Source organism: Sebastes umbrosus, chromosome 1 (assembly GCF_015220745.1).
Source record: "Sebastes umbrosus isolate fSebUmb1 chromosome 1, fSebUmb1.pri, whole genome shotgun sequence".
Taxonomy (NCBI): Eukaryota; Metazoa; Chordata; class Actinopteri; order Perciformes; family Sebastidae; genus Sebastes; species Sebastes umbrosus.
Genome location: NC_051269.1, coordinates 9,533,999 through 9,561,700, shown reverse-complemented (window position 1 = coordinate 9,561,700; position 27,702 = coordinate 9,533,999). Strand labels below are relative to the sequence as shown.

Below are 27,702 nucleotides of genomic sequence, written 5' to 3'. Positions count from 1 at the left end.
ACCCAAACCGATTATCAAAATAGTTGGCGATTTAATTTAATAGTTGACAATGAATCCATTAATTATTACAGCTCTTAACTGACTGATCCCCAGCAGGGTGGATGTAGAATAGTAATGCAGAAGAAGTAAATATCCTCTACCACCTATATACCCTGTTTCTCCCTGCTCTTTAGTTGTATGTTATTATAATTCAATTAGAAGAGAATCAATACCCGGCGTACCATTTCCAGGAGCCGAAACTTAACCGGAGCGACCAGCGGACATTACTGGCAAGGTCGTCCTGTCTGGAGACGCTGGCATTAATACTGAAGTGGAGTATTTCAGTTGATATGAGCCCAACATTACGAGAACAATGCTTTTTATTTAAAGGGTAATTATAGTAATTTGACATTAATTGTGATTAAACTGTTTATTTGTGTAACTTATGTTAATCAAGGCAATCAGTCATCACTTCATTGCTTGGTGTGTACGGTCGAGTTCACCCGGTCTTTCAGCCAAGATACTCACAAGCTGGTCACAGTAGCATTTTAATCATTTAGAATGACTCACAGCCACTTCACTCCGAATCATTTCATCCGTCCAGGCAACATGCAACCAAAAAACGCACACACACACAAACCAGATTCGACCAGGCTGGTTGAAACGAGGGAGGATAAATGCTTTTGGGGAAACTAGTGTACTTATTTCCTGTGCTTCATGACAATAGTGATTAATGTCCAGGCAATAAGGCGCTGTCAGTGAAGGACGTATACTGCTGCACTCAAGGACTCGGCCATATCAATAAATGTCCTGTGTCCTTCAGTCGCCACGTCCTCTTTCCCCTTAAACAATCTTGCCGCGATGTGATAGTGTGTCAGCTTTACTTACAGCTGGACTGTCAGTCAACGCTGCCCTGTGGAGAACCGGACACAATGGGACCTTCAGGCTCCCATTTTTTCACCCCCCTTTTTCCTGCATTGTGCTATTGTGGGTCAAATGAGCATGTGTTTGCTTTGTGCTCTTTTTTTTTTTTTTTTTCTTGGTGGGCTACATTCAAGATTGTCTTTTTCAGAGGCGAGGAAAAGCAAAATTCAAAAGTAGGCTATCCGTCCACGAGGCTCATTTTCCCTGTCGTGAATTATGGCGACAATCACTGAAGATATGGGATTAGGCTGTGCATGTTTTATCAAGCTCAAGGTGCTCTGCAGAATGCAAAATAAGCGCGTTGAATGAGAGTCAAGTTGCATTTGATGAATTGAATTTTAACCTTTGCATAAATTATGTTCCGGTTATTTTGAGCAACAGCAGAGGACGCCTAAATATGCCTGTGTACCTTTTTGTTTCTATGCATTTGAGTCACATCTTAGTTCAACATGCAGTCACTACAGTCTTTATATATAAAAACACATAGTCTTTTACCCAGCTCTTGAAACACTGGTAGTCACTGTGTATAGCAGTCATTGCTGTCGGGACAGACAAGTGTTTTGTTCGAACCAAACAGCAACATAATGCTTAAAATTGACATGACGCCACGCAAACCTGACAGTCCTTAGATCTTTGGCATTGGCTGTTTCATTTAGCAAAAAAAAAACACCCGAGGGTTTTGTTTTATGCAAGTAGAAGCTTTAGCTGTGTTGTTCCTTTTCAGTGGGCTGCTTTTATAAACGTATTGATTTTTTGAATTTGTGTAAAAGATTTATTTTGACATAATTTGTAATGGTTTTATGTGCCTTTTTATTTCGTGTTACTGTCTGACAGATATTGGTTTATTATTGGATATTAGAGGCCGATATCAACATGAGAGTTAAAAAAATCTGATGTTGATTTCTCGGCTGATGGTTGATTATTTATTTTTTTACATATTGCAAATGCTAGGGCTGTCAAAGTTAACGCGTTGACGCAAATTCATTTTAACACCACTAAGTTATTAAACGCGTCAATGCAATCGATCTTCAGGAGGTTGTAGTGGACTCAGTTTTACAGCTAGAGTGAAGATACTGATATCATATAAATAACTCTCCAAATTTGTTCTAAATTTTGGCGAGGAAAAAGAGTCATGGCCATTTTCAAAGGGTTCCCCTGACCTCTGACTTCAAGATATGTGAATGAAAATGGGTTCTATGGGTACCCACGAGTCTCCCCTTTACAGACATGCCCACTTTATGATAATCACATGCAGTTTGGGGGCAAGTCATAGTCAAGTCAGCACACTGACACACTGACAGCTGTTGTTGCCTGTTGGGCTGCAGTTTGTCATGTTATGATTTGAGCATATTTTTTATGCTAAACCTGTGAGGGTTTCTGGACAATATTTTTCATTGTTTTGTGTTGTTAATATATTTCCAGTAATACATATATACATACATTTGCATAAAGCAGCATATTTGCCCACTCCCATGTTGATAAGAGTATTAAATACTTGACAAATCCTTGTCATGCGATTAATCGCAATTCAATATTTTAATCAATTGACAGCCCTAATAAATACAAAACAGAAACAGACATTATGATCCCTTAAATGAGGTTATAAAAGAAATGTGACCAAGATATGTACTGAGATATAAACTGTGTACCTCAGTTAATAAAAACACACTCTTTGTCAGTGTGAGTTTTTCTTAAGAGGAGTGGGATTTGAAAAGTCAGCTTAGGGATGGGCGATATGGAGAAAGTCAAATATCATGATATTTTTGGACCAGATATTGAGACGATATTGTAGGGTCGACTATTGGTACTTTCACAAAATATCTACAAAATGAGATTTTTTATAAATAATCATCAGTAATGATGATATAATGACTAAGTGGGTAAATAATAGAAGAGCTAGAACAGTCTGGTTCAGTTCAGAAAATTAAGTCACTCTACTGTAATGCCGCCTTTAAAACCAGGAAAAGACAACACTTATGCCATATTACGATATCCAAAATCGAATACAATATCTAGTCTTATATCATATCACGATATTGATATAATATCGATATATTGCCCAGCCTTAAGTCAGCATACAAATGAAGTTATCTTTGGGGTTCGCTGCTGTTATATTCAGCAGCTCTCCAGAGGTTATTTTGATAAATTCCCAGAACTAGTTTAACTTATCATTTAGATTTATAGTCGATGAGGCCATGTGTAGATTGTCGAGGGAGCAGACAAACATTGCACCTCGTTGCTGTACGATCAACCTTTACCTAGAAGGATTTGACTGTAGGACATCTTTCTACAGTCTACAATTACAGATGCAGTAGTAAATAAGGCAGTTGGAGGCTCCAAAAATTGACTTTGAAGTATTGAAAAATGTGTGCACTTGTAATTTAAATGTCTTCTCTATCGAGGAAGTGATGATAAGCAGGTTGCGTTGACATATCGCATCATAGTTTGATGATGTATTGTTTATTTTGGGATATACAGTAGACGATGCATATTGCAGACTCGTTCACCACATATCAGACTCGATAATGGCATGATAACTTATTAAGGGTCATTCGTCATGAGCATATGACATAAGTGGTAAATAAAGAGGACTAGTTGAGTGTAACTCTGAGTTCATATCCACTCTTCCACTCCAGTGCTAAACCCACTTCATTAATTCCTTGTCGAAAGTGTTTTTTTTTTCCCCTCCCTAAGTTAACACCCTGAGAGATCAGTCCCCAGGCTCTTTCCTTTGGGTTTCCAATGAGATTGATGTTCTGTTTGTTTCTCTCACACACTTCGACTGTCTCCCTGGGAGCTTTCTCTCTATTTTGAGAGAAAGCTCTAAAACAACAATGGGAGGAGGGGGTCATTGGTATTTAACCTTGTTACTAAAAAAGACGACAAAGCATTTCAGGTGGTGTTAGGCCTTTTTTGCATGTGCTTTAATATATTGTATCTGATCTGAAAGCTTAGTTTTTTGGATGTTTAACAGTTTCACAAAATAACATTTTTCGTGAGAGGAATGTGTGGTATTGTAAAAAAAATGACAGCGGCGGCTAGTGTGAAAATTTGGTGTTGGTTAATTTTCGAGGCTTCCAAGGGAGAGGATGTGCTGAGTTGGATAGTTTTTTGGAGGCAGAACAGGAGTTTCGGAGACTACCCTATCGATCCTGTTGACACGCTCCCCTTTGGGGAATGCAAATGTTTCTGTTCTTCAACACAAACATTCAAACCCTCCTGGTAGTGGAACCCTAATTAACCAGGGATTTGAATACCATGGCCTTTTCCTTTTGACATTTTCATATTTCAGGAAGACATTGTTTAACACTTCCTCAAAAAAGACAACTCTCGTCTTTATTGGACGGTGAAAAAGACAACACGGTTAACAGTTGAATTTGTTGTACGTTTAAAAAAAAAAGAAAAAAAGAAAAAAAGAAATTAAAACACCTTCCAGTCGGTCCGGGGTAATTTTAGCCGTGCTGTCGTACAAATTCCCTGCGTGTCTGCTTTATCTGTCTGGTTGTGAGCCGAAGGTGTGACAGCTGCTGTATGTTTTCGTCACTGCTAATCTAAACCTCACAACACATGTGTTTACCGCGGCGGAGCAGACCTATCCCCAGGTATCCGCCAGTCACTCAGGGATTCCAGAGATCATCTGTCCCAACACTTAGCAGCCAGCGCCAAGGAAGGTGGGAACTAGCAACCACTCAACAGCCACTCGGTTCTCAAGACAACCATCTGCGTCGCTGTAATGTTTAGAAACGGAAATGCTTTGAATAGGCTTCACGGCAGAAGTGATATCACCGAGTGCCATCTTGATGAAATGTGGTTGCTTTCAGATTCAAAGAAAAGCCTATGAATATTATAATTGTCTTGTCAATAGATTAAAGTATTCTTTATACGGTGAAGAGGATGCAGAGGGCAGTATTAAGGACATTCATCATAGCCCGTCGTTCCCATGTCTAAAGATAACCGTAGGTATAACTGGTTTGTGTAGAGCAGCAACAATTAGTCAATTAATCAAGAAGAAAAATCATATTTTTTAAATATTTTGATGATAAAATAATCACTTTTTTTAAAAAACAAAAATGGTTCCAGCTTCTCAAATGTCAGGATTTGATGGTTGCTCTTCGACATACACTGTAATAATCAGAGTATCTTTGGGGGTTTGGACTGTTGGTTGGACACAAAATAAGACATTTGAAGGCATCACATTGAACTGTGAGTAATTGTGACGGACATTTTCCACCCTTTTTCCGATATTTTTTCTGATAGGCAAAGCGACTAATCAGGAAACTAATTAGCGGATGAATTGATAGTTGCTGCCCTAGATTTGTGATTATAGGAAACTCTGGGAATGTACAGCGAACGTCCTATTTTAAAAGGTCAGGATTCAAAGACTTCTTCCAGCGTGTCTGTCATTTGAAGAGTAATAATAGCCTCATCATTACTGTGTTATGATCAATTAACCTGTATTCAGGTCAGGCAGGCCCACATGAACTACACAGTATGATAAGAAGACACTTGCTCATGACTGGAAACAGTTTAGTTTGCGTGGGGGATGCAAGCGTTTTCATAAATGTGTAGATGTGTGTTCTGTGTTTAGATAGCTGTTTAGTTTTCATGGCCTGAAGTAGAACTAATGCATATTGCAGCAAATGGCAGATTACTCCTTACTGTTAGTGTTACTGGTGAAGCATATCTGTGTTTTCTAGGAAATTAAAAAAAAAAGTACTTTTAATTAAAATCAATAAATGTAGAATGTAGGGTATTGACTAAATATCAGCGACTCATATTTGAGGAGGCAGTGTGAATATTTCTCTGATCTTTTAATACCTGATAAAACAACTCCCAAGATGAAAAGTGGTGCTTTTCTAAGATAGTGAAGACGGCTCTGGAATCTTAAAGGCAACTGCATATGACTTGAATTTAATTAATGTTAAGATGAAAAATTGCTTTGTGCTAGAGAATCACAGACTGTAGAAAAAACATGGCCATAGCATTTGTAACATCACCCCACAGGTTTATTAGGAAATGTTTTAAAAACCTGGATTTGGATTGATATGGCTGTTTTCATTATTGATCAGTTACTTTTCCGATATTTGTATTAGTCTATAAACTGCTAAAAAAAATAGTGAATAATTGTCGTTTAAATTTCCCAGAGCCCGAGGTGACATCCTCAAATTGCTTGTTTTGAAAGTCTAAAGGACTAATAAACAACATGAAAATGCAAAATACCCGCCAGCTAATATTATACTGTATATCTAGGGCTTTTATTGTGAAGGGTAAGAATGGAAGGAGTGGATCTGGTCTGGGCCGCCTTAGTCAAGGTTTAAAGGAGCAATACGGTTTGCCGTCCTGGTTCGGACTACGGAGCCTCCACGTTGTTGTTTCATAAATATAGACGCAAGTCAACAGGTTCTGCACAGTGATTGGTTGATGCCTTTTATTGGTGGTGCGAAAGCTCAGAAAATCAACCTCGTTTCGGGAAAAAATTAGGTTGCTTTTTCGCCTCATGACAAATCATGACATGATACTCAACAAAAACAACGGTTAAAAAAAAGTATTGACGTCCAAATCAATCACTTTAGCAAAATGCCTCAATTTACAGTGATATTAATCAGAGAAAAACAACAAATCCTCACATTTGAGAAGCTGGAATCACACAATGTTTCACATTTTGCTTGATAAAGGGCAAACAATTGATGATTAAAATAGTTGCAGATTAATTTTCTGTCAATGGTATAATGATTAATCATTTCAGCTGTAGTTTACTGTAATCTTGACAGTTACTGGAAGTTCCCAAATTTGCACAAAGGAGGAAAGCACCTTGGTAGAGCTGAGAGTGGGACAAGATAGCAGCAACCACCATGGTTGACTGTGATGATATTCGGCGTAGGAATCACCAAAGGTCCCAAGATACGATATTATCACGATACTTAAGTCATGATACAAACTTATTTTAAACATTTTGCGAATTGCTATAAGATATATTGCGATTTATTACCTTTTTCAACTGCAAATGATGCAGTTTGTCAACATCTCTTTTGTCTAATAAGATACAGTTTTCACTCTGATCCTCTCAGTGTTTTCATTCACATATCTTGAGGTCAGAGGTCAATGGACCCCTTTGAAAATGGCCATGCCAAAATTTTGCGTAACTTTGGAGAGTTATTTAGCATTCTTCCCGACAGGCTAATGTGGTTGGTACCAATTCTTTAGGTTTTCTAGTTTCATATATATTACCAGTATCTTCACTCTAGCTTTAACACCGTCGGATTGTTAAGAGTAGGGCTGCACAATTAATCGAATATTAATCACAATCACAATTTGGGCTTCCCACAATTAAATGAACATAATCGGCTGCGATTTTTTTTTTTTTTTCTTATAATTTATTTCCTAATTATTTGAATTGTGTGTTTTTATGCAAACGAACCTCTATAGATAACAAAGTAAAAGGATAATATTTAGAGTTTTTAACGGTTGGAATGTAGCACAACATGGAAGTGAAAGCAGCGCTCTGTATATTTAAATGTGAAATTGCAATAAAAATATTTTGTCCCTATTTCTATTAATAATAGTGATAAATAATCGTGATCTCAATATTGATAAAAGATAATTATGATTAGCATCTTTGGCCATAATTGTGTAGCCCTTGTTAAGAGCTTAATAGTTTATATAATAAAAGATCGATACTGGACTGTGTATGGATACAATATGGCCACGCGAAATATCACGACACTATGCTGTATACATTTTTTTCCCCCACCCCTACGTGGTATAATCAAGCTAACACACTTCATGATATCACCTTATGGCAATAAATATGTTTAATATCCCCACCAACATGCATCAGAAGTGAAGCTATTGAGAGCCTAATACAAAAACTGTATTGACTTTACTGAAGAGCATTTTCCTCCTTTTGAATTTGATACGCATTCAGTCCTGTATTTTCTCGGAAGAGCATGTTTCGGGCCATAAGAACTCCAACTGAATGCACTCGCACGTCGGCTTCACCACTCAGCTGTGGCGTCGCCGCTTGATTAGAATCATTACCTTGAGTCTCAGCCAAGTACTGCTCAATTGAATGCTGTTTTTCAGCCTTTGTTTGCTCCCGCTCTTGTGTGCATTATATCTACACGTTCATTAGCCTTGGAATTGTTTTGCTGCAAGTTTGACTACACGTAGGATGAAATCGGTGCCAAGGTGGCATCAATAAGTTTGATAGTGAAATTTTATGGTTGTCTATTGATCGAGCCTATTGTGGATTTGACCAGAGCGGGATACACTTTCGTATCTTTAAACAGACAACCCCCAGACAGTCATGTATGAAAGCAAGGCCAAACAAGTGTGCGAATGCGGTGGCGCCCTGGTCTGAGCAGATGTCCTCATTTGTCATGAGTTATATGTTGGCATAGATGATGGGTACCATAATGGGTACTTGTAATCCCTTTTGGCTAATTAGTGGCCGTCTTATTGTGACATGCCAATAGATTCCTTCCATCACATTACCTCTGAAGTTAATCAGCAGAAGCGTGTCCTTATTGTTTGGACCACAGACAATGCACCTCTGTATTTAAAGAGAGGGAAAGAAGTGCCACACTTAAAAGTCATAAATTTAGCTACAGAGTTGACAAGAACATGGATTTTATTAATTTTAACTGAATCATAGACCCATAAACTTGACTAAATGTGCCATTGGTCTTTTTTATCCGTCTTGATTCAGGTCTTAGCTAAATTAATCAGTTTGAACAGTTGGAAACCTACTGTAATTGTAATCGCCAAAACAGTGGGGATGAGCGACGACGTCTTGGTGTGAAAAAGAAATTATTTCATTTTTCTTGAACTCACAGTTACACTTTACTTTAGCATGCTATTTTTGGGCAGTGTAATGAAATTAAAACAAGACAGCGGGTAATGAATTCATCACGAATCCTGGGAATACTAGCAGCTTCAGTGTGAAAAAATATTAACTTAAATAAATGTACATTTAATTTAAATTATAAAGAAAAGGTAAAAAAAAAAAAAATTTGCGCAAATTTGTTTTAACACCATTCATTTCTTTAACGCATTAACCCAATCTATCTTTCGGAGGTTGTAGCGGGTCTCAGTCATACTAGCTTGTCGCGAAGGAGGTTAAATAACGCTCCGAACTTGGGCTAAATTTTGATGAGGAAAAAACTGCCATGGCCATTTTCAAAGGGGTCCCTTGACCTCTGACCTCCAGATATGTGAATGAAAATGGGATCCCATGCAGTTTGGGGCAAGTCATAGTCAAGTCAGCACACTGACACACTGACAGCTGTTGTTGCCTGTTGGCCTTGAGTTTGCCATGTTATTATTTGAGTATATTTGTTATGCTAAATGCAGTACCTGTGAGGGTTTCTGGACAATATCTGTCATTGTTTTGTGTTGTTAATTGATTTCCAATAATAAATATATACATACATTTGCATAAAGCATTTGTTTTCCCATGTTGATAAGAGTATTAAATACAAGACAAATCTCCCTGTTAAGGTCCAATTTGACAGCCCTAATTGTATTATATCATAAAAAGCTCAAGTGATATTATTTGTATGCCTCCACGCCCGTGACAGCCGTGGCCCGGAGGCATTATGTTTTCGGGTTGTCCGTCTGTCCTGACGTCCATCCCATTCTCGTGAACGTGATATCTCAGAAACGTCTTGAGGGAATTTCTTGGCATTCAAATTTGGCACAAATGTCCACTTGGACTCAAGGATGAATGCATTTGACTTTGGTGGTCAAAGGTCAAGGTCATAAAACATGTTTTTTGGGCCGTAACTCAAGCATTCACATGCTAAATATGACAATTTTACACAAATGTCTAACAGGATAAAATGATGTAGTGATGACATTTTGGACGGACGTGGATGTAAACTTGCAACTTGATTGGTTGGTGGAGGCATACAACTGCGAGGCGGTAATTCTAGTTTGTACTTGTGATGCAGTGTAATGTGAATGTAGTATTTGTAATTGTATTTACATCCTGGTCCTTGTGAAAGTTCTTGAGAAAGAAATAAAGAACCGCATACAGTAAGTGAGGCTGCTAAAGAGGTATCAAGTGCATTCGTCTTCCAGGTTTTATTTACCATTTCTAAATCCAGCCTTCAAGTATTGATTAGAGTCCAACATCAAAAAGCATTTAAAGAGGAAGGTAGGAGGTCTGACTGCTTGTATGGCCCCGGGCAGGCATGAAGAGCCTGCTTTGGAAGTGATGCATGCAAAGTCATGCAGTGGTATTATTTATGGCTAACATTGACTCATTTGGCCAGTGAGCCTTTTTCCACCAGTACTTGGCTGATGTTTTCTACCCGAGCACATTTCCACAGGTATTTGATTCCACATATTTCCTTGGAATTTGCAGCTTTTTATTCTATATTTTACAAACTGAAATCACTTTCCAGCAGCTACACAACGGCACACATTTTCAGCCCGGGTGTCCCCAAGATCAAATCACCGGCTCGGCAGTATCAGTGTCACGCTCTACCTGTTGCGCTAGATGGGACCCATTTACATTGCCAGTAATCAACCATCACCATTCATGAACACCAGTAATGCGCGAAGAGTGTAATGTATCCACCAGAGGCAGCTGAATTTATTTCAGAATCAATAACTAGACAATTCATGCAGGGCTGCACACCGGCGGTGTCCTCAGGAATGACCTCACAAGCTCTTGGCACTTAAGCGATCCAATTGCCACATATTGAAAATTGAAAACCTCACTTTACACAGTAAATTTCCTTGACATTGTCAGAGCTGTTATGTACGGTCCTGCCACCGTGTGCGGGGAGAAAAAAGGTTTGAGGATTGTTTATTGTAGTCTGGGAAAGGAGAACAAGCTATAGCTGGTCTAGTAAAGAGGTCACCAGCCTTGAATTTCTTTTAATCTTGTTAATGGTTTTCATCAAAGCCCCCTGATGCACTCAATCAGCTGAGCAGCGGCAGCTATTTAATGCACTTACTTCACTGTACCAGCGTTGTCCTAGAAGCACACTGACACAATTCAGATTTACTATATAAGTTCACCATTTCTGAAGAGCGGCCGTCTATTGTGTTCATGTGAGTGTTCGACGTTGACTTCTCCACAGGAAGTCGTGCAGTTTTAATTAATAAAAGAGTCAGTTTTTGGTCAAACAATAGAACAATACCAGCTTCTTATGAATAGAGAATAAATGCCAGGATGTGATTTTTTTTTTTTTCTTTTCTTTTCTTAAAGAAAGGCTGAATACACTGGAGACTTTTCATCTAGACCTTTTCGCCCACATGCTCTGTAACAGTCATTTGATGCACCGTGTTTCTCGCTTTATTCCTTGTAGTAAAAGGTTGAAGAACGTGCGTCTGAGCTGAGAGTGGGTTGAGAGTTGTTGACATATTTGGATTTGATTATAATGAGATGGCCTTATCCACTTTTTCTAAAGATATGTTGAGAGAAAAGACTGCAGAGTGTAGCATAAAAGAGAACTGCGAGCACGCCTCGGTTGACCTTCCTCCTATTTTGCTCGCTTTTGTTGTTCAAGTTCCCCAATGAAACACAAACAAAAAATGTTTTTCTGTTTGGGAGGAGGTCCGAGGCTGCAACGCGCGCAATGCCTATGTATGTGTGTGTGTGTGTGTGTGTGTGTGTGTGTGTGTGTGTGTGTTATGGCAGTATTTTGGACTTATCTGAAAGTTGGGTTTCAGTTTCTGTCACTTCACTATTTCTACTTGTCTCTATATCTCACTGTGAAGTTGTATTTTAGGGTTTTCAGCGCCCTGCATGGCATTGACGAAAACATCTCAGCTCAGTGTGCAGTAGCACTTCCTGTCAATTAACATGATGACCAAAGAAACCAGACAGGCCTTGACATGCACACATACCTGCTCATACCCACAAAAGAAAGAAATAAAAAAAACAGATTAAGACGAGCTGTCGTGGGAAAAATTTGAAAATTAGTTTTTTGGAATTTTTTAATTTCATTTTTATTTTTCATTTAGTAACTCAAGGAACAATTTCAACTTTAGACTAATGGGCTTAATTTTTTTTTTTACTTAATATGGATGCATTTCTTTGGCCCAAGGGTGCTGATGTCCTCTTTGCTGAAACTGCTTGTTTGCTTTTCGCTGTGTAGGCCTAAATATCTGCATAGGGATTTGAGTTGTTGCTTTATTATTTCTGAGCTTGATGTTTTTAGCCCCGAGGCTCGGCTCCCTCTGTTCCGTATCTTTGGCTGATCTTGGCAGTTCTCGTGTTCCTGAGGTCCTCGGCGTGACTCAAAACACTTCCGGGGGATATCGAGCCATATCGCCCACTTTCTCCCGAGGAACGAGAAACACATGCACACTCAAGATCATGCTCCATTTACCCCCCTTTCTACGCTCGACCCCCGACCTTGTCTTGCCACTGTGACTTGTTCTGGTTACCCACGTAAACCTCCACACACACACACACACACACACACACACACACACACACACACCGTGGATACAGTCAGCTGTGTGCCATTTGAAATGAAACGAGCACATTTGAAATGTAGGTGTGTTTGTCATAAATACACGTGTTAGTGATTCGCCAACAACAGAAAGCCAAGCAGATGTTCTCACATTTGACAGACGCCATGCATTGCAGATGAGATTGCGCCGACAGCAGCTGTCTCTCTCAGTATGCACATTTGTTCCCTCGTATACATAGCAATTTTGCATCAAGAGTCTGCCCCTTTATACACTCATGATGCCTGTGAGAAAAAAAAAAAACACAGCTCACTTCTGTTTAGTACGAATTCAGACGGAATAATGTAAAAGTTGTTAAAACTGCAGTTTGTCTAATTAGTAAATTTAATGATATGCCTTCTCTCTCCCTCTAATTAAAGGACAAGCTGAGAAAATGGGTACGGGTGACGTGAATGAGCCGTGCTTCCTTCTCCCCCTCGATAACTACTGTCGAAGTGGCTGTATGTGGCTGAATGAATGTAGCGGGCCATTGCTGGAGGAGAATGTCAAAGATAACGACACTGACTGACGTGTCGGAAAAGAATTGACTTTATTCAAACGCGCATTTTTGGTGAAACACTTAATACTCTTCGGGGAAGTTAGTGTTGTTTCCCATTCACACAGCACGTAGTGTCAGGACACATTATTTATCGCTGACAGAGTGCAACTGAGCTTAGTTCACTTTCCCTTATTAAGCTTAAATAAACGGAACTTTTCTCTTTGATAATGGATTTTAACAACACAAAGTAACACCGGTGCTGCTAGGGATTTGTTCTACTGCCACTTGTCTTTCACAGGTGAAGGTTAAAGATTTTTTTAAAGACCCCAGTGAAATGAAAAAAATAAATTTTCCAGGTTTTTACCATGTGGCCCTGTGTTAATTGTTAATTTATCTCTAGTTATATGCCAAATGTGTGTGAAAAGGAATATTTTGACATCAAAGTCCCCGGCGTTTTCCCTTCTGTAAAAAGACTTTAAGTGACTAGCTAGCCACACCGGTCATATAAAACCGCACTTCACCGTTTGTGGATCGCAGCAGCTAACCGAGCAATATGGAGAGATAGGCTGAGATGTGTGTTTGGATATGAGTGGGCAAACACTTTTGTTTTAATTTACAGAACAATGTGGCTGAGGTCCAATTCCTTCAAGGGAAACCTTTCAACCGGCCCTGTGTCACTCTAGCGCGGGGCGATACATACGGATGAACGTCTGCCGGATGATGCAAAATGAACGGCGGAGTTTTGCCGGCGGGTGAGCGGGGATTGTGCGTAACATTACCTCTCGCTTCATTCACCTTTCTGCAAAGGTCGACGTTGTGATATTTACGCATATCTAAATACCTGTGGATAGCAAAGTCTTTCATAAAGTTTAAAATAGGGCTGTCAAAGTTAACGCGTCAACGCACATTTGTTTTAACGCCACTAATTTCTTTAACACATTAACGCAACTACCGATTTTTAGGTTTAGGTTTAAGGTTAAGGTACTTTTTCAACAGATAAAAAATGTGTGATGACTTTGCGATTAATCATGATTAACTATGGACAATCATGTGATTAATCGCCATTAAATATTTAAATTGATTGACAGCCCTAGGTTAAAAGTAGGTGTGTTTCACCTTCTTTTCTTTTGGGCATGCATCTCTGCAAACTGTCGGCTAGTTTGTTTGTGTACAACGCACAGAGCTGGCCGTAAACAGGCAAGAGGCTGTGTGTCGCAAACTGCTGTAAAAACCTCTATTGAGACGCATATTCTGAATGCGCTGTATACATGTCCAAAGAATGCTCCTAAAACCGGAATAATATCGGCATATCCCACACGTCTTAATCGTAAAATGATCCATTCTGAATACGGTCTAATTCAGCATATCCAAACGGAATATGCTGTTTTTACATGACCCATATCAAATTCAGAATATTCTGATACTTTGAATAATAGTGGAATATTAGTGTACATGCATGTGTATTATATGTTTTTTTTAGGGTCAACAAATCCCAACACCTAAACCAACAATGAATTAATCCTACTAACAAGTGTTGTCTGAAGTCGCCAAAAGCGTATTCCTCTGAGCCATATCCAAAAACACATCTATAAGCCACACTCATTGTTTCTCTGTGACATGTTCCTTCATTACCGTTAACACACGGGCGCTGTAGTTTATTCTGAGGCAATCCCACATCCACCATCCTGCTTCAGTAATTACTCACTCACACGCATGCAGCTGAAAATAGTCCCCAACAAATAGACGATTCACTCCTGTTGAGTAATGTTTGCTAAAAAACTACAGTGCCCAGCTGTTTTTAGGAAATATTTAGCTTTGTTGAGAAAAAAATGAAAGTATACGTTCACGACCTGTTTTAAAAAAAACACATCTGTCTTCAGTAGGGAAAGTATCGAGAGACGGACTAATGCGTCGTTGGTTTTGGTCTTTTTGTGGGATTTGTTGATAATAACAAAATATAGAATATTGACAGATTTAACCTTTAGTCTGTCGCCGAGGACGGGCAGAAATAATAGATTATTGACGACTCTTTGTGTACGAGCCTAATTAGTCTTAATTTATTCTAGCAGTAGTCATTATTATATGTAAATGAATGAGCAACTGGCAGCCTGAGATCTGCACATCTGACTGTCCCCTGAATATGCGTCTTTAGTTATTCAAAAATAAGAGCAACTAGATATCATGAAAAAAGAAACAGGCCTAGTTTTCTATTTTTAGACCTAGTGTTTTATTTCTAGTGTTCCCATTTTTCTATTTTCAGCTTATATAAGAAGAAGCCATTAGCCACGTATTACCATATGATGCACTTTTTTACTGTGCTGTTAAGAGGTTGTCATTTTCACATGAATCACATCAGTGGAATCAAAGTGGAAAACAAAAAAACACCATCCTTAGCTATTGTGAGCTTTTAGCTGCATGAGGAAATGTGTAAATTACATTGTAAACTCAGGATGCATCTCATAGTTTATCCATCCCTGAATAACACCTCCCGCTGACATGGACGCACCGGCTCCGGCTATCCTTCACATACCTGATGCTACCATCGGTGATGAGATTGATATTTTAACTCCGGCCCCCCGATGACTAATGGAAGTTAAACGCTCCTGTGGTTGTTGTTAGGCTGCTGTTTTTCAAGGGCTCTCAGGGGTTCTTGGCTTGTTGTTGAGTGTGATATTATGGAACAAATAGCAGGGCTTCATGGCGGTGTAGATGATTTAACCGCCCTCAGGGCAATGAAAAAAGGAAAATGATTTTGTATGCCTAGACATTGTACAAGGTGTTGTTTCTCTAGGTGTTTTGAAGCCTTTTATTTTTCCTCCACGCTTCCTAAGAACAACACTCGGATGTACAAATCAAGACTCACAATGTCTGAAATGTAAAAATACCTTTTCAGGCCAAACACTCTGCATCTCATTTAAACCACCGGTTAACCTACATAATTGCCGTTCACTTGCGTTTTTTCTGGATTTAAGATTTATGAATGTTGTTTGAGTGCTGTGCAGCTCTCTCCCCAGTCTCCTTCAGGGCCCAGCTCCGGCTGTGTTGTCTGTCTGCTCTGCTCTATCAGAGATGCTGTGGCTTTAATCCTTTGCCCACAGGGGACGGCTGACATGGATGAGAGTAAACTGTTGACATGGTGCTGTCTCCTATGCTCTCTGATCAAAGACGGTGCAGCCCTCCTGTTTCACAACCTGCCTTCAAATATGCTCCGAGTCTCTGCCACAGAGACGCCCCCCCATCTCTGTTTCACACTTCACGTTAACCCCATGTTTTCCCCATAGTCAATTGATACGTCTGATGATAACAAAGCAGCCATTTATGACTTTGCCCATTTGGTCTCTGTGACCTCCCTCCAAGCAATGAATTTGATTTGGAAAGCACTGTGTAAGTGGCTCATACCATAGCAGAGACCATTTTTGGAGGCAGTAAAGTGCCGACTTTAAGTGCAAGGGAAAGACTTGATGTAGTGCTTAGTTTAATTAATCCCCAGTAATGATGCAACTATTAGTAAGAGCTGAGCTCGTCTTAAGTGGCTGGAGGTGTGTGTGTGTGTGTGTGTGTGTGTGTGTGTGTGTGTGTGTGTGTGTGTTTGTATTTGATGTGTGCAGATCCTGATGAACTACAACTCACTGTCTTAAGGTGGTTTAGCTGCAGGAGTTCAGAGAGTTCTTCTGTTGTTCTTCTGAAGTTACTTTTAACCCCGTGAGACTGTGTGATATACAATAGTTGTCATGGTTACAGTGTCATGTATAGCATGTGCTTATACAACATGAGCTCCTGTCACATATGTAACATTAAAGGATATTTTAAACTGTTCATCTTGTTCGGAAAAAAAATCCATAAAACAAGCATGATAATAAATAATCTGTATCTGTTTTGTTAGATAATATCGATTAAAATATTTAATCACATGATTTCCGATAGTTAATCACGATTAATCACACATTTTTCATCTGCTCAAAATGTACCTAAAAAGGGAGATTTGTCAAGTATTTAATACTCTTATCAACATGGGAGTGGGAGAATATGCTTGCTTTATGCAAATATATGTATATATTTATTATTGGAAATCAATTAACAACACAAAGCAATGACTAATATTGTCCAGAAACCCTCACAGGTACTGCAGTTAGCATAAAAATATGCTCAAATCATAACATGGCAAACTGCAGCCCAGCAGCTAACAACAGCTGTCAGTGTGTCAGTGTGCTGACTTGACTATGACTTGCCCTAAAACTGCATGTGATTATCATAAAGTGGGCATGTCTGTAAAGGGGAGACTCGTGGGTACCCATAGAACCCATTTTCATTCACATATCTGGAGGTCAGAGGTCAAGGGACCCCTTTGAAAATGGACATGCCAGTCTTTCCTCGCCACAATTTAGCACAAGTTTGTAGCGTTATTTAACCTCCTTTCCGACAAGCTAGTATGACATGGTTGATACAAATGGATTCCGTAGGTTTTCTAGATTCATATACCAGTCTTCTTCAATACAGCATGATGTTCATTTAGTAAATTAATATAATGTAAATCAGCTTTTATTGTCACACATTGTATTGTACACAGCACAGCACACAGTGAAATTTATCCTCTGCATTTAACCCATCCTGGTATATTGGGAGCTGTGGGCAGCTACTATATGAGAGTAGTTTGGGGGTCCGGTGCCTTGCTCAAGGGCACCTCGGAGGTGAACTGGCACCTCTCTAGCTACCAGTCCACAGTCCGTTCTTGGTCCGTGCGGGGACTTGAACCAGCGACTCTCTGGTTCCAGAGCTACTGCCGCACCAAATGATGGTCCCATTTAGAGTCAAATAGACCATAAAGCAGGGTATGCTTTAGGGCGTGTCTACCTTGTGATCGACAGCTCGCTACCTCCCGGTCTGGGGGTTGTCTGTGTTTTCGTCTAACAACTTCAACCCTTTCACTGTGTGTTTTCAGTTAATTGTAACACTTTGGTTGCCTAAAAATGCCTTTTTCAGCATTCGGTTGCACTTAGCTCCATCCTCTCGTGTCACTTTTGGTTGCAAAAAGCCAAGATGGCAAACTCGAGGCTTCAAAACGTCAGTCCACAAACCAATGGGTGACGTCCCGGTACCTACGTCCACTTCTTATATACAGTCTATGTTATTACGGTGGCTGAGATTGTGGTTCTCGTTGGTGTAGCTCTTTTGTTAGAATGAACTAATGCTGAGACACACATGAAGGGACTGTTTTGTTAGTTTTAGTGCATTTTGGATGTGAGATTAACTGCTGTGCCAATCTGCATGTCGGTAAAGGCAACTGTGTGAATAGTTTTAAAACGGCGAGCATGGCACTGAGTACAATTTGTAACCAGTTTTGCAAAAAGAAATCCTGATACAACATGGATTTTCTAAATGGATTCAAAAACTGTATTGCAGCAAGAGAGCAGTGATTTCTGCTTCCATTTTGAGTCTGGCAGATTGTCATCTCTGCTTTTGTTTTAGTTCTTCCTGCCATTCCTTTTTTTTTTTACAAAGAAACAATCTGCCTACCCAATTGTTTGCATCCTTCTCGCAACAAGCAACCAATATTAGCCAATACATCTGTGGCTTTTTGAATGCCACAGTGGGTTTTGACTGCTTGAAGCAACACAAAAACACTCTTGTTTTGCTTAAGCACCTGATTGACAATGGCTTCAGCTAGACATTTTCTTCTCTACTGGCACAGGCTGCATCCGTCGTGGAGCACATTTCCCCCCAATGAGTTTGATTATTGCAAGTCTGGGACTAGGGAGTGTGTATGCTTAAGGACAATTTGTGCCTCCGGCATTTGCTGTAATTCTGTTGACAATGTTTGATTTTGTTTCGGGCAATTTGCCCTTAGAAGCTCAAGAGACATTTGTGCCCAGAAGACACAGGGCTGATTGTCTACACTCCTGATAAACATACGCTGTCTGAATTTTACTGAATGAAGCTTAGCAGGGAAGCCATTGTGCCATTATTACATCCGTGCTTATATTACGAGCATATTGACCATCCATTCTATTTATTTTTATTTTATTTCGTTTCCTTTGGCCCAGCTTGCTGCTGTAAAAAGAATCAGATTGATTGTAGCTGTAAGAGAGCGAGAAGCATCACAGAGAGCTGAAGGAGAAGCTCCTCTTGTTTTCCGCAGATCCCCGATGGCGATGATCATTACCACCCATTAAGGCATTGTGTCAAACGATGGCACCTGGGCTGAAAGCAAGGGATTTTTTCCTTTTTTTTTGATGCACATTGTCGCCACCGTTGCTCCCTTTTCTCTGGTTCAGTTTGGAATTGAAATTTGTCATAATAGCAAGGCTAACTTACTAGGTGAAAATGTATGTTTCAGTCGCTGTCAGGCAGCACTGGGGGGGTTACCGTCCCTCCTGAGAGTAGCTGCAACAGCTGCAATTCTGGGAGGAGATTTGAAGCACTTTGACTGAATGTGTCTATTAAAGTGAAGTATGCAGGTACCTGAGCTGTAATCTACTATGTTGAGCATATACTGTATAGATTTTTAAATTAGTTTTTAAGCGTTGTAAGTACAACAAGATGACTCTGAACAACCCTGGATTTTTTGTTCCATAACGACATGTTTAAATGTTCAATGTCATCTTCCATCAATTCAGTGCCCTTTTTTTTTAAAAAAATCATTCCTGCAAAATCTGCACATGACAACTACAGTATGGTCCAGTGCAGGATTTTGTAAGCCGTATTCTTTTGACATCATCACGATACTGCTGTAGGTTGACAAAAGGTAATATTGAGTTATTGCCCAGCCCTAGGAGATGAGGGGATGAACCCCAGTGTGCAGTTTTAAAGTTGGAGACATTACACACCCATCCATCACCCCAAACCTTCATACTCACACATTTTGTGAAGCTGCATTTGAGGGCGCGCTTCGTTCTGCATCGACACAGATTTTATCGTGAGACTGGACTATTATTTTCTTTATGAATCTCTCACTGTGTCGCCAGCTATCGACATTAGCCATGTGCATTTTCTCAGACATGTTTTAATAGACTGTTGGATAAGTTTCAAAGTATTTGTTGAGGCTGTAATTGAAACTTTTCTTCGCCCCTGTCGAGTTTCTCATCTCCGTGTCTGCCTCCCACAGTTGCATCGGGTGGCCAACCTCGCCATGCTGGAGACGGGCACCATGGGAGCACAGGCGTAATGAGGGAGAGGAGGGCAGCCGGTGACCCCTACTGGTCCTATACAGGTGAGCTCTCATTTGTGCGCTGACCAGAGACCTCAGTAGGAGGGGAAATGCATTTCTTTGACTCGTTCACCTCGGCTGTATCTCGCCCATAATTTAGCTATTTTTGTCGACCACTTTGCCAGAAAGCCCTCCTGTTTTCCTCCTCACTGCTGTAGCCAGAAGGGTTTGATTAGCATTTATATAATAGTATACAGTACCTGTACTGTATGTTTTCAACTGTAATTGAACTAATGCGCTGGAGAGAAGGAAACACTGACACACACAGCAAAGTGTGTTGATGTTCAAATCTTTCTCTGTCACTATCAATAAAGGCAAATAAATAAAAATTGTAATTGAATAAAAACCTCACAATTAGTTGTGAACCCCACTCTTCTTCAACAAGTGATGGCTACAAATACAAAAGTTAAACATACGTATGGCATGAAGGACAATTATGACCTCTCGTATGTCACATGTAGTTGTGCAGGTGGCAGCTGTCTTCTGCAGACCACCGTTTGTATTAAACTATATTGTAAATCAGAAATACAGTAGGCCTAGCTAGATTGTGGTGCTTTAGGTTTAGGTCAGCGGGACAATATATTGATATTATATCGATATTGTGATGTTAGACTAGATATCGTCTTAGATTTTGGATAGCGTAATATCTTAATATGGCATCAGTGTTGTCTTTTCCTGGTTTTAAAAGCGGCATTATAAGTAAAGTGATGTCATTTTCTGAACTTGCCAGACTTGTTCTAGTTGTTCTATTGTTTGCCTTTACCCACTTTGTCATTATATCCACCTTACTGATGATTTATTTATTTATCAAGAATCTCATTGTTTAAATAATAAGGCTGTCAGAGTTAACAAGATAATAACATGTTAACGCAAATTTGTTTTAACGCCACTATATTTTTTTAATTCATTAACGCAACTTGCTTACTTACTTAACTAATAATAATAATAATATATGTGAATGAAAATGGGTTCTATGGGTACCCACGAGTCTCCCCTTTACACTCATGCCCACTTTATGATAATCACATGCAGTTTTGGGGCAAGTCATAGTCAAGTCAGCACACTGACACACTGACAGCTGTTGTTGCCTGTTGGGCTGCAGTTTGCCATGTTATGATTTGAGCATATTTGTTATGCTAAATGCAGTACCTGTGAGGGTTTCTGGACAATAGCTGTCATTGCTTTGTGTTGTTAATTGATTTCCAATAATAAATATAAACATACATTTGCATAAAGCAGCATATTTGACCACTCCCATGTTGATAAGAGTATTAAATACTTGACATATCTCCTTTTAAGTTACATTTTGAACATATAAAAAATGTGTGATTTCCGATCAACCGTGATTAACTATGGAAAATAATACGATTAATCGGGATTAAATATTTTAATCGATTGACAGCCCTAGTAAATATTTTGTAAAAGCACAACTAGTCAACTCTACAATATCGTTGCAATATCGAGGTATTTGGTCAAAAATGTTGTGGTATTTGATTTTCTCTGTATCGCCCAGCTCTACTTTGGGTCTAGAAAGGCGCTTTACAAATAAAATGTATTATTATTATTATTATTATTATTATTATTATTATTAGATTAGTTGTTTTAATTCCAGCCTCTATTATTGATAATATGCATGCCTTTAATGCCAAAGTAAGTGTGAATTTAGCCCCTGCCTCCTCCTCCTAAGCTCTCAGCCATCTACCTTAACAAACTGTAAAGATGACCGGATGTGGCAGCCCAGAGTGAGCAGTCAGACGAAACGCTCTAATGCAGAGGTTTTCAAAGTGGGAGGCGGGCCTCCCCAGGGGCGCTCAGAGAATGGAAGTGAAAACATATTACATTAGATGTTACATTAGTTATCAAAAGTATATCACATAGCCTAAATGTGATATGGTTAAAGACAGTTCAGAGATACAGGAGATCGGAGTAATTTTACTGTTTTTTCTCACTTTCCAAGAGTCAGAAAACTAATAAGTGCCTTAAGATAGGCTTTTTTTATGTATTTGGTGAAGTTAGGTCAACGAGAAAGGTTAACTTGGCTCAATTGTTTAGTGTCTATTGGCTGACATATCATAATCATGATCCCATAGGCATCCAGGAATTGAAACTAAGCAAGTAAAATAAGGGGGTGGGGGGTTTCCAAGCTTTGTCTGCCCACAGTCTCAGACTTTGAAAACCCCTCCTCTAATGGATTAGTCATTTTGTGCACTTTTGTGCTCGTAAATATTCTCAGAGTAGTATGTGTTTGCATATGTGTTTTTCAGCGGTAAAGTTGAGTGTTGTTGTTTTGTTTTTAAGGAGCAGCAGCTGAGTTATAAGTTTGAGAAAGTTGCTTTTTTTTCTCCAAAGTCTGCAAAGAAAACAAATTTAGCAAAACAGATTATGAAAATATGTTTGTTAATACAGATGTCAGTAGTTTTTTGTTTTTTCTCAACTATAAAAGGCATTTTGTGTATATGGTTTATACAGCAATTATCATTTGTAGCACTCCAACACTTTAAAGGCTCCCAACATGCAGTATTTTGCAGTAAACTTGTTTTTGTAACCACTCACTCATACATTGAATATTTACATACCATAGAGGAAAAGAAAATCGATGAAAAAAACATTCCTTCTGCGTTATAAATGCCTTTTTTTACATGTTTAAGTACACATGAATGTTCTTTAAAGAGCACTGCTTCCCATTCAGCTCTCCACACTCACACACAGTGCAAACACAGCCCTCTGTTGGCCATTGAGCAGCTCCGGTGGGAAATGGGGGTTATGTGCTTTGATCGAGGGCACCTCACTGGAAGAGCTCAGGAAGGGAGGAGCAGTCGGTTAAATTATATTTACAGGTTCCAAGGTCCAAAAACACCCCCTAGCAAATAACTAACTCGGTCCCTCTGCTCTTGGAGTGAATCACAGCTCTGAAAATTATTATTATACTGATGGAATATTTTGTCTTTGGCACTGCTGTTCCCATGGTTTCAGGCAAGAAAATGCAAATGTGAAAAAGAGTGCAAAGAACAGCGAAAAAGTTTATGTTTATGTTTGTTTTCTTTCATAAAAATGTATTCATTTTTTCATGATGTTAGTGGCTGGTGTCCCACCACTAACCGGAAACCGTAGCTGCATTATACTTCTATCCGTCATCAGTGTACTCTTTACACGGTAACTGTCATTATGTGCAGATTTTAATTAGTGATTGCTTATAAAAATTACCATACTCATCGCATTCTTACTAGAGGGTCTCCAGCGGGACCCGATCTTGTTCCGGACGGGTTCTGCTTTATTTTCTAATTGAGACAACAGCCTTGATTCCGATTTTTTTTTCCGCTCAGTTCATTTCTAAGGCCGTATGATTTTTCTTTGACAAAATGGTATGTATATTTATGAATCAGTCGAAGCTGCAGGCCGTTTTAATACTTTAATACTAATATTTTGTAGCCTTTGTGGGGAAATATTCATCTTTGTGTTTGTGCGCAGAGTTATATGAATGCTTAGCAAGAGGCAGGCTGGTAATTTGGAGAAGATAAGATTAATGTTTAAGATTTTTTATATAAGGAGGGTGGGCAAAAAAATGAACAAACATCAGGTTAGGGAAGTGGCTGACATGGGTTGATTTTCTGGACATTCATTTCAGGCCCGTGTAGAGCACTAATTCCTACCAGTGAAGGCAGCTGGCTGATTGTACTGAGAAAAAGGGAAGCATTGAGGGAACACAGAAATGTCCATTGCTTTGGAAAAGGTAATTAGCGGCTAAGGCTGTGAATGGGGGACAGACAAGCGTGCCTTAGCAGCTAAATGGTTATTAAGGGCATTTGCTCGGTGCAAGTGAGTGTAAAGGAAATGCACACAGTAGGGTTAGCCTGAAGCTAGAAGGTACTGGTGCAAAACAGACTCCAGCTCTATGAGCCAAATACACACACACATAGTACACAACGTATAGGGGGAGCAGAGCACCCATTGTTTCTCACAGACTTTTCCACAACCTTCACGGTGTATCCTCCAGTCTAGAAAGTTCTGCTGGAGAGGAGCTGTTTGAAGAATGTGGAACAATATGAGCCTCAGAAAAACTGGAGCAGGAGCAAAATAGAAATGAGGAACAATTTAGAGAAAGTTTCTGGAATTTTGTTCTGATCCGATTGTAAAAAGTTTAAATGTACATTATATTTTATATTAAGGGTGGGAATCACCAGAGGCCCCACGATACAATATTACCATGATACTTCAGTCACAATATGATTTTATTGCAATTTTAAACATTTTGCGATATGCTGAGTATTTTATATATTTATTACCTTCTTTTTTCAACTGCAAATTAAGCAGTTTGTCAACATCAGTTTTCTCTAATAAGATACAGTTTTCACTCTGTCAATCTCAGAGTTTTCATTCACAAATCTTGAGGTCAGAGGTCAAGAGACCCCTTTTGAAAATGGTCGCTTTTTCCTCTCCAAAATTTAGCAGCATTATTTGGTGTACTTCCTGACAAGCTAACATGACGTAGTTGGTAAAAATGGATTACTTTAGTTTTTCTAGTTTCATACCAGTATCTCCACTCTAGCTTTAAAACTGAGGTCGATATAATAAAAGATCTATAGTTGACGTCAGTGTATCGATACAATATTACCAAGCAAAATGTCGCGATACTGTGCCGTATCGCTTTTTTTCACCCACTTTTATTTTATAATAATGAATAACATTGATTGCTAAGTTTATATAATGCTATAAACATTTGGTAACATATGACGTGATAGTTTGAATTTTCACATTACGTAATGATATTAATGTCATCGGTTATAAAAATATATTCAATAGTTTTTTTTAGATGAGAAAGATTGCAAAGCTCTTGCATTTCACACTTTAGTCCAATGCATTGAGGAACGAGGCACACAGTGCAGTGGGAGCCCTTATCATTCCTTGTCACCTTCCTGTGTGCTTTGGTTATGAACCTCATTGTAAGTAGCCTCGAAACCTGCACTCTGAAATTTGATTAAAAGTTATTTAAGGCGTGCTGTGTGTGTGTGTGTGTGCCGTGTGTGTGCGTGGAAGCATTTTTCACAAGAGGGATGATATCATACTCACCGTAAGACTCCCACAGGAACAGGGCTATGCATCATTTTCCCCCCTTTTTTTATATCTCTGCAGGTTCTCACATCTTCTCCGTTAGTTCCTCCGGCTTCCTTTATCGGTCGTTTTTTATGTTTTGGGCCAATATAGGCAGTAGTTTGCTTTTGATTGCACTCTTGTTGATTTATTGTTCTAGTTTAATTACAGCACAACAGTTGGAGTACCTTAATGTGCATTTGCAGAGGCATTACGCCTGATCCCCCTCTAACAGTGTGTAGAATGGAAAACAAAAAAAAAGCAAAAAGCAAAGCAAAGAAATTATGGCATTAAAAATATAGATAAACGCCCTGAAGATAATTTACACTCAATATTTTTTTTTTTTTTTTCACCGCGTTATGAGAATTCGTCAGGTCCCTGAATTAACTCTTATGTCATTCCAGACTGATATGAAGCAATTATTCCTAATAAAAGATTTATGTTCTCGCTCTGCTCGCTGTGAGAATTTATAATTTTGGTTTGAAAAATCTGTGCGTAATTGGGGGGGAATTAAAAATGCACAGTAAAGAGCACATGCTGCTGTAGCCCAAATCCTTTAGATGATACGGTAGTCTACCTCCACAAATGAATAATATAGCTATTAAAGCGCAACACCTCCAGTTGATTTTCTCACACGTGCAACTTCCTCCGAGCCCTGTGCTTTGCATTGATAGAGCTCCTACTGCAGCAGCAGCAGCAGCAGTCATGGATGTTTGGATGGAAGCCATCCTGACAAGCTGTTGTAGCCACCGAAAGGGCCTGCGATTGTCTGATACGTGTGGATTATATTTCCCCCTCAGCCTGACTGTTTTATTCCACTTCACTGAGGTTTCCCGTGATCATTAGCAATCTTTCCACTCATGTCTCGCATAATGAAGTGAATGAAGTGTCATTTTCAATCAATTGCTATGTTGATCCAACTTAATTAGTACTTTAGAGGATACAAAACAAGATTAGGTAACTCACTGTTCTTGATTGCCAGGGTTGTTTGTTTTGGCTTTGAAATAACCCTCAATTCTACCGCTGCGCCCACTTTCTACCGCTTCAGATCTATCACATTTTTTCCTCTTCATTTTTTTTGGTAAAATAAAATTGCACTGTTAAGGTGTTCCCAGCTTTTGAGATAAACATGTCAATCATACATTATTCCACAATTGGACAATTGATCTCATTAATATAAATTCTTTATAGAGACACAGTTGTTTGGACATATTCACCACAGGATTTCAGAGTTTTTGGTTCCATTTTCAAAATGTGACTCAGATTGGTGAGTTGGTTTTAACATGTTAAGCCCCTACGATTTATACAACCTCAAATTGGCTGGGTGCTTGTGAAGGCAGTGCACTTTGTCTCTCGTGGCTTGACACCCCCATACAAAGACCGGAGGGAAAAGAGCAATGCCATGTTGTCATGGTGCCCGACAGAAGGAGCTCTGCCTCCTGCAGTTAATGAATCGAGAGGAGGATTGCTCCCGCTAGACCTCCATGTATGAGAAGCACTTGACTTTAAAGCAAAGCTCCCTGACTATGAGGCCGTCCAGGGGGTATGCATGGAGGGTAAAGTATGGGGCATATTATACAGGGATACGGGGACATGCTCCTCAGGGATGGAGATAAAAATACCAGCCCTAACGTGGCTTTTCCTGTGAGTTTTTCAGATGAGAAAAGCTAGAGGTGATTTTTTTTTTTATGTTGCCACGCTCTCCCTTTTGATGAAATCTGATTTATTGTAAATAATGATGTTTTGCTCCTGATTGTTTTGAGACAAAATAATATATATTAAATCTGTTGTGGGATTTGTTTTCGTATCATGAATCATGATGCACAATTTCTGCTGTCCAAATGAATGCTGCAAAGCAACTGTTAAATCAAATTTCTGCCAGAATGAAATACTTTCGAATGGCAGCTGAAAATCACAGTTGAATTTAATTTCCAATTATCATCGAGTCCAATCAGCCAGACAATATGCCCTGTGATTTTCCTAAGTGGCTGTAAGTAATATCAATCTCAGAAGGGGGTGTTTCGGCAATAGTTTTGCATTACCCAGCCGGAAATATACTTTAGCGGGTCCTTAGGTGAACATATGCCATCACTCCATCGCTATGCACACCAACCACCATCCGCTCACATTAAATGTCAGTCTACTCAAACCTCGCATTGATTGTTGCTTCACTAACCGATGCATCCAGTCGGCTGGTTGGTGAAGATTTGGCTCTACCCCTCCCCATCATCCTTCTGCTAAAATTGAGTTAAAGCCCCCCTCCAGTGTATTTTGGCATTTCTATGATATTTCATATTTATTTGAGTTATTTCCTGACATTATGATTATTATAAAAAATAAGAAGGTTGTTGCTAAAAAGGGATAATATGACGTATGACTATAGTAGAAGCTGCAGGTCATCCTCCAAGCTAGTGCAGGCGCATTCATGCTCGTCTGTGTCTGAACAGCAGCAAACCGATACATCTGTTTATCAGTCCGTCAGTTTGTCTTTCTAGTTAGTTAGGTGTAGTTTGCTAGCCCAACGTGTTGCATTCGCTAA

At 39.3% G+C, this 27,702-nt stretch overlaps 1 protein-coding gene across 2 annotated transcripts in view; it reads left to right on the top strand.

The window, feature by feature from the left end:
• ca16b (carbonic anhydrase XVI b) overlaps positions 1-27,702 on the top strand; it is a 138,586-nt gene that overhangs the window by 9,663 nt on the left and 101,221 nt on the right. For both annotated transcript variants that reach the window (XM_037763378.1, XM_037763370.1), the window contains exon 2: positions 19,974-20,078. In XM_037763378.1, the coding sequence (XP_037619306.1) occupies positions 19,974-20,078 (105 nt within the window). The remainder of the gene's footprint in view (positions 1-19,973; positions 20,079-27,702) is intronic.